Here is a 12,994-nt window from a genome sequence, read left to right on the forward strand (position 1 = left end):
AGCTGTTTCGCAGGACATCTTGGCCTATGCTCTTGGCCAAATATCTTGTGTGCTTAGACATTGAGGAGATGAGGGACACATGTATTCTGGGTAAACACTTGTATTGTGTGCTGTGTATGTTACTTGTTTTGTTTGCAGGTGAAGCTGTGGTGATCACATCACCATTTAGAAATGTTAAGGATGTGTAGGCTTACTTGCATTTAAATGAGATGTAAGTTTATAATTAAGACTCAGCTTTTGGTGTCTAAGAGGACAGATTAGTTTTGACCATGCAAATTTTTGTGTGGAGTCAGAGTTATAGTAAACCAATACATTTGTGAAAATAAAACTTCATAGCAGGTAAAAAGATGAATGGATTGTTCAGTCAGCTAAGTCAGGTATAGAAAATTATTAATCTCTACTTGATTAAAAGGTAGACAAAAAGGTGTAAAGAAAATAATTACTAGCCAGATTTATGATACTGACTTTTTTATTGCTCTTTCCACTTTTTATTTTGAATCTTGATTTGACTGTTGTTTTAACATTGCTTTTCTATGAATGCAATTTTGATGGATAAATGTATTGGGAAGAACAGAAGGAGCCTGCTGGTATCTTTTTTCTGTTTTCTTTTGTTGTTCAGTTTTTGGGTTTGTTTGGAGTTTTTTTTGTAGTGCTTTCCCCTCTCTCCCCTCATTCGCAGGTGAGGGCAGTGGGAGTGTCACAAGTTCGTCCCTTGACAAGGAAAGACCTCTTGCAGTTCTTTAGCTTTTCTTGTGTTGGTAAGCTGGTATAAGGTGAGAGGTATCTGGTTTGTGGGCATTAACAGACTAACATTAGTGATCAATAGTCATCCAGCATGTCCTTGAGCATCCTTCAAGTATTAAAAATAAACACATTTTTGACAGACATGTTGCATTAAGTATTTCTTCTAATAACCCTTGCCTTTTCTCTCAGGATGTACTTCCTAGGCAATAAATGAATAGATAAATAAATAAAGTGTGAATAAAAAATTAAAGTATTAATAATATATAATACTATGTGTATACCAGGATTTTCTTTCCTGTGATCTATTGATCCATTTTGGGCCTATCCCTCATGCTGCCATTCCTTTATGTTGCATCTGACATCTGTCATGTTACATGTGACATACGTGGAGAATTCCCATGACAACTGGGACATGATATGAAGCTCATAGTTTCACCATCTGTGTACTGAAGAAGCAATGTGGTCTAGGGAACTGAGAATAGGATCAATATGGAGCTCTTTAGCTTTACCCAATGTATATATTTTGACAATTTTTAGACCAATGCTTATTTTCTCCATTTTATCATCAGTAAGTGATGATGAAGGTAGCTATTATAATGCCCTGAAGTTCTCATTATTTAATAGCTGAATAACACAGAGGTTCAATATTGGATTTGGGGGTGGAAGGCAAGTTGGCTTATGCTCCAAACCATTCCAAATTCAGGTTTCTTTCTACTTGCGTAATAATACATCACATTTATATGTTTTATCTTGCCATAGAGAAAGATATAGATTTGAAAGGAAATGGACATGATTTGGTTTGTTTCCTCTTCTGTTAGCGTAACCAGTGTGGACAGTGATTCTGCATCATATGTTGAGTCCCATGAGTCCCACTCAGGTGGGAACTGTGCCTACCTCCACCAAAAATGTGTGTCTGTTGATGATCAGTAAAGATTCAGCTCTGGGAGTGAGCATATCAGTGTTTTCCATTAATGCTTCCTTTCATTGCAAACTAGTTTTGCAGGGCTGCGTGTGTTTAGTTAACCCACAGAGTTCTCTTTCTTCTGTTTTTCCAAAGGTGATGATACATAGTTTTCTCTGTTTTAGTTATAGTTGTGCTCTGACTGTTCACTGTGGAGAAGGACAGGAAAGTGAGGTAAGAATTAGGTTAATCAGATATCTTTTAGAGGAGAGCTGCTAGCATAGCAGTTGTTTCAGGTGTCTTGTTTGTGGAACGTTGCTTATTCAGGATATGTTCACATGAAAAGTATCATTTCTGAGATGAGAATGAAGAAAAGAGATTGAAGAAAACATTTACAACCTCCAATTGAAAGAGGATCCTGGTGTGCTGTTAACATGGATCCCATTCCATGTAGCTAAACCTTCTGATAAGACTTAAAAATTGCATTAGCTTAATTGTGCTTTGTCACTGTGCCAAATGGTTTAGAAATGAACACATACGCCCTGTCAGAGGAAGAGGACATTGTTATAATTAGACCTCAGGCAGTGTTCCAGGCTGTGACTCCTGACCTGAGCCGAACCACAGATGGGGCTGGGAAGCAGGAGGGGGATCGCTACAAGGAGGGGGTGTGCGGTTAGCTGTTGAAATGACAGCAACTTGCTTGTGTTTTGCAAAAGGGTAAAACAGTACAACCAAGAAGAGCTGTGGGAGGGAGCTATGTGTAATAGTAGGATTCTCTCCAGAGAGAGATTTCCCATTGATTCTGCTGAAGGTATATATAGAAATAGATAATTGAACATGTTTCATTTTTACAATTGCTTTACTTGCAAGAAGTTAAAGGCAATAGAGCTTTTATTAGAATAAAAAAAACCCAACACTTTTTGTTGTTTCTATACTTATTATTTTTGACAGCTTTGTATCAATTACCACTCAAAGATGAAAGATATTATTTTTAAATTTTCTTTGTTGCCTTCTGCCCTACACCCACCCTATCCTTTGGAAGCACATTTCTTAAGTAAATGCCCTTCAGCATCTGGTGAGTGGCAGGGCTAATCTTTAGAAAGATAGTGCTCCAACTTAGAAATATTGTTCATTCATTCAGTGTTTAATTTCTAAAATACCTATGCTGGATTTCTCTCGAAGTGTTCAATTATTCTTATTTTAAAGCATCTAGACACCTCACACCCCACCTATCTACAGCTATGGTATTGTAGCAATACAAAAGTACCATTTTACCCCTCTGTGTCAGTATGAATTTTTTGCATGCTGCTTATGGACAGACCTGGAAAATGCCAGTGTTAAGAGTACAAGTTGTGCAGTGGAATGTTGCTTTGGGAAATTGAGGCATTGCAAGGTTACAGTTTATGTGAGCTGTGCATGCTTTTGCGGAGTAGTGAAAACTGAGTAGCTTTTGCTGAGTTTCTCAAGTATAGATCCCAAGGACCAGGTGCTGATTTTGTAAAAACAGCGCAGGAACAAGCACTAGCTTGTGCATTTTTTTGGCATTATGGGTGAAGAAGGCCTGGAGACTGTGCACCTCTTAGTTGAACCTGCTCAAGATAGATGCTGAGTGATGAAATGTCAGTACAAGACAACCACAGGTACTGCACCGCAGTACTTGTTCTGTAGAAAATGTTGATCTTCTTATCCGTTCATACAGTATTGATTTCCTGGAAAAGTACCTGTTTTAGAGGAGTGTTTACCAAAGTTTTGTCCTCAACTTGTAAAGGAAAACATTACGGTCTAATCAATCTCTCGGCAATTTGTTCCAAGGATCATTCACTTTCCATGCCCCAGGGAATGCTGTTCCTTTTGGTGGTTGGTGAAGAAGCCTCTAGGCAGTGGACCAGAATTTGGTTACAATTGAATTAAGTGTAGTTATATTGTACTTAAATTAGGTCTCATTGATTTGAGTTCCTTCCAAACCAAAATTTGTCAAACTAACGGGTTCAAACCTCATCCATGATAAGATTACCATCAAGGATATTCTACTCAGAGTAGTCCCTGAGAAGATGATCTGTGGTGGACAAGTTCGACTTCTGAGGCTCTCTTGTGAAACCTTTTAAGAACTGAATCTCTCAAGTCCCCACCACTGAGGGGAAACAGAAGTTGCTGTGCATGCCATTGTGGTAGATTTGAGGGCATTTTGGTTATGCTGACAGTGTCAGAGAACAGTTCCAGGATTATGTTGATCTCCTAGTGAGGCATCTCCTAATGAGGATATTTTTATGAATGTACTTTTGAAGCTAGCATCACACTACCCTAGTGTCCTGCTGAGCCAAACCATCCCTTGCAGGGTTGGCATGAAGAGCAAAGGAAAGTGGACATTCCAGAAGACAGTGCTTGGTACCAGCTCACTTTCAGCTGTGTGAGAGTTGCAGCTGATGCCCTTCCAGTGCATAAGAGAAGGTGCTACATAAATTAACCCTAGCACAAAGTAGGGTAGGTGCCTGCCAAGTACATAGTGCTGCAAGGGTGGAGGTTTGGGTGCTTTTTTTTTTTTTTTGCTGTTGCTTAGGTTTTGTTGTTTTTTTTTTTTCTTAAGTAAGCATGCTGATGTCTATACAAAACATCCCTGGAGAGCCTCTGCCTCTGTTCAGTATCTTAAGACCCACCATGCAACTGCTCTCCTAAAGGTGCTTTTTCTAGCACAGCTACTTAGTCTTTATGAGAGCTCAAAGCAGCCTTGTTCTGGCAAGCAGACTAAAACATTGTGGAGCAGGTTAGGGCAGCAGCTGCTCTGATGACAAAGCTCAGCTGTGTTGCTGCTGATGCAGCATCCAGCATCCTGTGGTTTGGTTCACCTGCCATCTCCCTCCCTGCTTTCCTGCCCTGTTCCCAAGACCTAGGCTTCACAACAGGCTTTAATTATTTACTCTCTAAGGATGTGGCTTATTCTGCAGATCAAGTGAAAAAGTGACGTCCTTCAAAAAATATAACACAAATAAGCCCCTGAGCTGTCAAACAACAAGTCCCTTAAAAGGGCAAAATATGTGGCTCTCTGTGGACTGCACAGATCCCTCCTTTCCAACTACTGGCAGGAGACTTCCTGTTTGGATAGGCTGCTCACAAATGGTGTTGTGTGGTGAAATCAGTGACTCCTAGCTCCTCCTTCAGGCCTCCTTTTGCCTTCCTTTACACTCCTGATACTAATGCCCCTCAAGCCTGGGTCCTGTCAAGGTGGGGTAGCTCAAATATACATCTGAAAGCATGCGTTAGCACTGCACATTTTCTCCCTTGGATACATAAAGCAACCCAAACTAGTTGTGTGTGTTTGAAAGTGGGCTAGACAAAATGGTCCTACTGCAATACTCCTGGACATAGAGCCATAGTGTTGGTGGTCTGCCTCGGGGGGGGGGGGAAAAATTGATTTCTGCTTTAATGTTTCATTGTTCATTTTATCTTGACCAAATGGCATGCCTTTGGAGGATTCTTCTAGTTATTCTGGGTAAATCCTTCAGTGTATGTTTTTTGCTTCTGATACTTTGGTTCCTTTACTATAGTGGTGAGAGAAAGGCCAATAGCATTCAATGGTAGCATTCAACCTTGGCTGCAGGGTATTGCTGATAAATCTACCTCCTGGGAAAACCCACACTGAATTTGTAAAATCTCTTTAGAAACTTGGATAGAAGTGATTTATGCTGCCATACAGGAACACGTTAATACTATATTAAAGCATAGCTACCTTGTCTGTCTTGAGTGTTTTGCTCTTTTGTGTCTCGGATCCTTCTGTTCTCTTTCAGCTGTTACACCTGTGACTTGTAACTGCAGAGTGCTGCACAGGTCCAGCAGAATCTTGTTTATCAACTAATGTCTGTTTTTTCTTTTTTCTTCCTGTAGAACATGATCAGAAGATAGCACCATACACCATGACCATGGCACCCCGGAAGAGGAATCGTCATGCATTGGGGTTTCTTTGCTGTTTTGGGGGTAGTGACCTCCCTGAAATCAATCTCAAGGACAATAACCCCCTCCAATTCCTTGAGTTTTCTGTCCCAATCCCACCAGCAGAGGAGCTCAATGCCAGATTCTCAGAACTTGTGGTAAGTTTCTGCTGGCAGATTGATATATTTTAGGGGGTAGATGAACTCCTCAGAGAAAGGAGTAAAGGGACTTAGGGAATTTATTAGGGATAGGATAAATATTTATGTTGAGGCTTCTCCCTCCCCCTCATTCTTTTATAACCAATTCCTTGGCGGGAGAAAGGAGACAAATGAGAGGGTGGATGACAGTGGCACTCTACAAGAAGATACTCCAATATGCTTAAATATGCTTATGCAATCCTCCATATGCAGAATTGGGCATATTAGAAGGAGCCTCACAAGTTTTGTAGAGAATGAATCGCTGACAGCCAATTTCTTGTTAGCAACTTCGGTATGAAATCTGCTGCGTGGTATAGCACAGTAGGGGTTTTGGGCCTATAAAATAAGGACTATACTGTTTGTTGATTGATGGATTGGTGGATTGGTTTGTGGATTAGAAGCACACTTCTGGTGAGGTACAAAAAGCAGGTGACCATGCTGACTGTTTCATCATCCAGCTGCCTTTGAACCATGAAATTCCTTCCCGTTCATAATGTCGGTAACAGCACAGACATGAACAGGAAGGGAAGGATGTATTTCAGGTGAACTTTGTTTTTGTGGTAAATGTCAAAAGATACCAGTAGCAGGCACTGCACTTACTGTTCATTCTTGGTATCAAATGACTTCACTGTCTTTGCCCTCTTGTTCAACCTGAATGCAAAACACAGGCAGAGGTCATAGGGCTGTGATGTTTTGCAGTCCGCATCATAAAGGTGATGCCCATTTGATGCAATTGATCAGCTATCTCATTACTACTCTGAGATTGGAGGTTAAGTAAAATGAGTGTATATATAAGCCTGAGTGCTGGCACTGAGATGAGGAATAGAACAGAAAATACTGGATCTCAGAATTAGAGGAATTTGACAATAACCTTCCTACATTACACTTATAACATTAGCCCAGTAAGTTCTTGTCCACTACCATGGCTTCAGAGTGCTATGAAAATAACCACATAATTTAGGTATGTAAGTGGAGGTTAAGATCTGAACAACTATAGTAAGTCATATAAACATAGGGACAGCTATAGTTTGTCAAATCAGTGGTCTGACAACCTAGCCTAGGCTCCTATTACAAGATGGGGTCCAAAGCAGATGCCTGGGGTGTTTAGGCCTAGACCACATTTAAGATGTGGCCTTAGGGTGGTCTTTTCCATGGTACTCTCCAACCGTTTAACAATTTTCAGCTCGAGGACTTCCTCAGCCAAAGTTGCCTTCTATGTACACAGTAATTTAGTATTGATTTCTTTTTCATTAACTGTTTCCATGTCCCCTAGCACCCATGATAATTTTCTAGCATTTACAGTTTTCTATGACAAGACTGTGGGAATGAGAAGATTTGCAGTGGTTTCAGGAAGAATAGGGTGTGCAACAAAAAGAGTCTACTTGCTCCTAAGTAGCAGATGAGGAATCTCCTCTTAATAGAGAGAGTTCACAAAATCCTGGTCTATATTTAAGTCAGTTTATCTTTTATGTGAGACTACTTGAATTTCTCTCTGAAATTGCAGCTGACTGACTGGAGAATTCTGCTTGGTGACAGGTATCTCTCATGAGTAAGAGTGTAGTCTGCTGTTAGTTTAATGCTGGGTGCTGTTTTGAGTATTGATTTACACATGCAAAGCTTTAATTGCTGTATCAAAGTTTACCAGTACTGAGATCCATTGAAGCATTCAAATCAGCTTTTATGAAGGTGTCACCAACAGATACACTTTGCTTCTGAACTTGACATGTGAAAACTTGAATAAGTTTACCTTTTGGTCATTGTGAAACACTTGGTTTAGCTGCTGGGCTTTTGCGCATTGAGAAGGGCATTGGTTTCTATGAGGAATTTTGAGAGTTTATGGTGGTATTAAGGGTGCTTTTACCTTCCTGTTTCATGCTTGGCAAATACTGGGTTTCATGGGCTTGTGGCAAAACAGCTCACAGCTGCTTTCTGGAAGTCTATTACACAGTATAATTTATAATGTTTTTGGTGCAGAATTTAGTGACAAGCATACATGATGATCTGTAAAAGTTTTTGGCCCCAGAAGTTTGAGAGTTGTTGGTCCGTGTTATAACTTATTAAATGTGCTGGTGCTGACAGCCTGTAACTGGCACATGCATTTCAAACAAATGAAGCTATTGAAATGAAAATAGATCATATTCATGTTCTTACATTTAATGATAGTAACTTAGCCATCATTATGTGAGAAGTGAGCTGGGAGAGAAAAGTTCTATTTTTCAGAAGGCTAATGGTGTGCATCATACATTTTTATAAAGTACTCGGATAGGATAGGTATACATGTCCAGAGGAGTTCCTGGGTAGGCAGGTAACATGTGAGCAGTTAAGGACTTTGAGTGAGAGAACTTGGGTGAAAAACCAAATTGGCCAAATGCAGAATTTGCCTAGAAGGGCTAGTTTGTCCATGGGTCTGGATTAATGCATGGTCTATAAGACACTACTATAAAACAGGCTGCATCTGTATTGACAGGTCAAATGAGATTTTAATTGGATTAGAAAGATTCAGTGTAAATGCACCAGTGTAAATCAGCAACCTGGAAGTGCCTGAGAGGGCTCTGTGTGTGTACCACCCTCCCTGCTGCTTATCCGTTAGTCTAGTCTGGGTGCACTTGTACTATATAAAAACCAGATTTGAGTGTAAAGCCTTCTGACCCAAATCCCCGAGTGAAATGATGACACCAACATCATCTGAGATCTGTTTTGAGAAGAGCATTTGTTTTAAGATCCCTGATGCAGGCCCAGGGGGTATCGCCTCATCTTGCCATCTGCTCTACAAAGGGTATAAAAAAACCCGTCGGTGTGCTTGAATGAATTTTTAAAGGCCTTATTATCCCCCTTGTTGCAGTTAAAATCTGGGGCATTTTCCCACATAAGAGTTAATGACAAGAAGAGCTAAGCCTAGCTGTGCTGGAAAAGCCTCCCTTGTGATGAGTTTTCCAGTCCAATAAATATTTAGTGTATTTCTACATTACTTTCTGAGAAAAATGGTAATTTTGAGCTCCAGAGCTTGTGTTCTCTTGTTCCTGTGGTCCTTATATTAATATCATGAAAAGTGAATTTGGAGATGTCCATTTTACAAGAGGAGGAATTAGGAATGTGTTGGGATTGTTTATTTCTGATGTAGTCGCAAGACACCTCCAGAGTTGCAAGCTTGCTTCTGTAAATGCCAGACTAAGGTGAATAAACATGCATTGGCTGCTCTGTCTGGGGGATGCACCCAGACCAACCAGCTGAGTAACAGCAGCTCCTTAACTGGACTCTGACAAAGGCAGTTGTTGTCAAATGATAAGTTGATGCTGATTTTAGCAGAAATATCTGTTCTTGATGGTGCTCAACCAGAAAAACAGTTCTAGGAAGGATCCCAAGATTTTGTGCATGCTATGGTGAGGCCTTTTCTCCTGGATTAGAAAATTAAACCAGAAAGGGTTACTCCTATTATGGGTCAAATTCAATCTCTATTTATTCCATTGGGAACATGCACAGAGAGTAGGTCTGAATGTAGACAATGCTCAGGGTGATTCAGTCTGATTTTGTTTGGGCTAAGGTAGGAAAAGACGTAGTAGCTATCAGGCTGTCTGCTGACAGTAATTGCTTTGGGACTAATGCAGTGGTGACAGTACAGGTAAGTCCTTATAAGAAGTCTAGATGCAGAAGAAACAAAGCAAACAAAAATGCTTGTGGCCACAAGCTTTACCCCTCGAAGGTTTACTTTTGTGCACCCAATTGAAAGAGTGCGGAACAGCTGGCATTGGCATCTCTCTTTCGATGAACAGGCAAGGGAGAAAAGCTCTTGAGAGCAGGGTATGGAGAGTGGTCCTGTACCTCAAAAATTACCAGACTGGCCCTACTTGACAATCAAGGCTGTTGTAGCCAGCATCACTTCTGCTTTTTGCTTCAGTCTCCTCAGCTGGCACTGTTTATACTACTGTGGAGTGCTGCTGCACTTGGTGGTCTTATTGGCAGGCGCCAAGCTGGTTTTGTGCCTGCTGGCAAAAATGGCTGTGCTAAGCACATGTGTTTTTGCTTGTACAGATTTATTGACTGAACAGGAACTGCAGAAGAATCTGGAAGAACTACTGCAAGGCAAGGGGAAATAATTTGTTTCATGAAACAAGTTCTCCATGTCCTTGTTCATATTTCTTAGCAGCAGTGTGTTCCTGTCACAGTAGATTCTGATTCCTTTTTCTCAGTATTAGAGCTCTGAACTCTTCTTGTTGGTTAAGGGTGGTGTGCTGCTTGATGCTAAAGATATTGCCGTCTAGATCACTCTTACATGTGCAACCTGATACCAAATGTGAACATGGACCATGCCAAGAAGCGTGACTTCAATGTTAGGAGTTCAGTGACAGTAATAAAATGTAAAGAATAATAGCACAGAGGAAAGAGGTGAAAGTTTTTTACAAAAAGTTCTTTACAAAAGAATTTGTACCTTTGTTGTTTCTCTTTTTGTTTCTTTTGTTAGTGGCTCTGTTGAGGTGATCATGGTATTTCAGAAGGTGGAAATCAAGACTGTCTACTTTAATATGCACTGTTTCACAGGGAAGAAGTGGAATTGTATTTTGAATTGCTTCTTTCAAAGTCAATCATGTTATTACAGCCTTCAAGCTTGGATGTGTTACTTACTCCACATTAGATTCTTACACTGGGAAAGAATTGAGAAATTATTGCTTTTATCCCCTCTTAGCCGGCTGCCTTTGAAGCATTCTGCTATTTAGCTCAGGTGGGATATTGACTGCATTCTTCTCTCACAGTTTTTTTTCTCTTATGTTGCATCTGAACCTGTTCTATCATAATTTTTTTCCTTCTTTTTTTTTTCTCAGAGTCCCTATATAATATGTTTTGTTGACTTTATAGATTCCAAAAAGCTTTTATCCATATTACAATTTACCACCTTCCCAGGCTTTTCCAGAGCAAAACTTTGGGCCTTATGCCAGCAAAAGTGACTACTGACTTCCATTATTTACAGTTGAGGAGCAGCATAAATACTAATTAACTCTCTGTATTTGAAAACTTCAGAATTATCCAGCATCTTTTTTGTCCTCCTGTTATGTTTCTTTGCATCCGCTGAAATGACAACTTCATGTTCCCGTCATTCTTTAGCTGCTGAATGAGGCAACATACATTCTTCTCTCTCCTTCCCCTCTCTCTTTGAAGAGGTGTAGGACACATTTCTAGTATAATTGAAAGAAGTGATCAATAACAGAAGGTGTGGGAAAAATCTGGTCTTTGCTTACTCTGTGACATTTCTGCACATCTGTTCTTCTTCTGCCTTCACAGAGAGTAAAATTCAGTGATCACAGTCTCTCTTCCCAGAGGAAAGTTGAGGAAAAAAGAAAGAAAAAGGAATTTTATGTTGAAGGAGATTAAGGTACAGCATGGAAGTGTCTGAGAAAACATTTATTTCTTTCATTAGAGGAAACAAACTAATTTCTGAGCAAGGTATCAATTTGGCACATGCCAGATAACACACCTTCCTCAAGGGAGATGAGATCCAAACCTAAATAACTGTAGTAGCCGTTCGCACTGCAAACAGCTGACTTGGAAGTAGCATGTTTCCTTCATGCGTAGTTCTCCCATGCGGGCCATTTAATGTAATGGATACAACATAAACGTTAGATGAAAACTAGGCTTCACCACATTGAATAAGTACTCCCATATATCACCTGTCCCACTCAAGCTTGCCAAGTCATAGCTGTGGTAGTGTTCATGAGGCCCCTCTTTGGCTCTGCAACCTGCAAGGGTATTCATGGTGTAAAAAAGTACAAGAAATGCCTCTGTTGTGGGCTTTCGTGTGAACATAGACAATATATGTCAGTGTATGTATGCACAAGAGGGCAACAGCTGTGTTTGTGTTTGTTGACAGACCTGGAGAACAAAGTTCTCTACTTCTCAACCAACTCCCTTGGAATGCTTCTAGGGAACAGATATGCAGAGCTGCCTGATCTGTCTTTTGGCTCCCAGAGTTGAGCACCACCTTCCCAGAAATTATCCTCCATGTCTGAAGCTTTTTTAGTTCTTACTTTCTCACTGAAAGTTTGTGGCTTAGAAAGACATGCATTTTAGGTCCTCACTTCAAACCCCAAACTTACCATGTGTATTGATAACAGTATTTACTCACATTTAAATTCAGACATGTTACCAAGATTTGAGTATTTCAGCTTCAAATTATCTGTCTTTTGAGTCTTTCTATCCTCTTGCTGGATTCTTTTGAATACACGGGGATTTACTTTCTATGTCACTTGCCCTGTGTGTAAATCATACTTTCAGACTACACCCCTGACAGGCCTGTGGCTTCTTGATCAATGCAAATTTCTCTGCAGCTGTAATTTAAGAGGGCCTCTATGCTGCTTTACCCATAAGAAGTTCTTTTATTCTCTGTGCACATCCCCAGTGTACTTTTCTGTAATGGATGTTTGTACCTAATCAGTTAGAAAAGTTGTGTAGTGCCATATGCAATCAAGATCTGGAGAGGTTCTTCATTTTTCTTTGCCTATGATGAGCTCTGACTCCAGCAAGCTAAGTAGGCTTTGCTGGTCTTGGCTCAGTGGAGACTCCCCACCCCAATTATTTCTTCCTTTCTTGCACTTAATGAGAATGCCCCAGTGGAGGCTGTAAGAAAATACTGATGATGAGACTAAGCTCTTTTTTTTTCATGACCAGAAGCTCATATCCAGGAAGAAGGCTTGGCATCTCCATCTGAGTAGAAGACATTGACTCTGAAGGCATAAAAAAGCAAAGCTCTGAGGCAGCAGATTGCTTTCCTCACTGATGGGGGCCAGGCCACAAAAACTTCCCTTTCTCTTGGGGTAGTTTATAGTTGTCAGATTAACATTTTTCATGCACTTAGATGCACTTGTCTTCCATTATAGTAATAGCAAAAGTATTGGGTGGTTTAAGATTTCTGAAGCAATTAGGAGACTGAGGCTTGGGAGGCAAAAGCTCTTTGTGGTATTATAGTCTGTCAAGTTATGCACAGATGTTCACAGATGTCCAGCACAATTCTTCAGTGCAAGATGGTATATACCCAGGATACCTTTTTTGGTTTTAATTGTCCATATCCGGGATACCTTTTTTCTTTTTCTTCTTGCTCTTCAAAGAGAGAATTTTTCATAATCTTGGGTCAGTTTTACATGTGTCCCATATGCTATACACGTGTACAAGTCCCGGTTTTAATGCACATATTGCTACTTGCTGCTTTCTATAGTTGAATTCAAATTCAAGCACAGAAGAG

The 12,994-nt window shown here is 40.2% G+C and overlaps 1 protein-coding gene across 1 annotated transcript in view; it reads left to right on the plus strand.

The window, feature by feature from the left end:
- DAAM2 (dishevelled associated activator of morphogenesis 2) overlaps positions 1-12,994 on the plus strand; it is a 189,048-nt gene that overhangs the window by 60,141 nt on the left and 115,913 nt on the right. Inside the window, exon 2 of the mRNA XM_031045644.2 lies at positions 5,525-5,727. Within this exon, the coding sequence (XP_030901504.1) occupies positions 5,554-5,727 (174 nt within the window). The 5' untranslated portion in view covers positions 5,525-5,553. The remainder of the gene's footprint in view (positions 1-5,524; positions 5,728-12,994) is intronic.

This window comes from Melopsittacus undulatus, chromosome 3 (assembly GCF_012275295.1).
Source record: "Melopsittacus undulatus isolate bMelUnd1 chromosome 3, bMelUnd1.mat.Z, whole genome shotgun sequence".
Classification (NCBI taxonomy): Eukaryota; Metazoa; Chordata; class Aves; order Psittaciformes; family Psittaculidae; genus Melopsittacus; species Melopsittacus undulatus.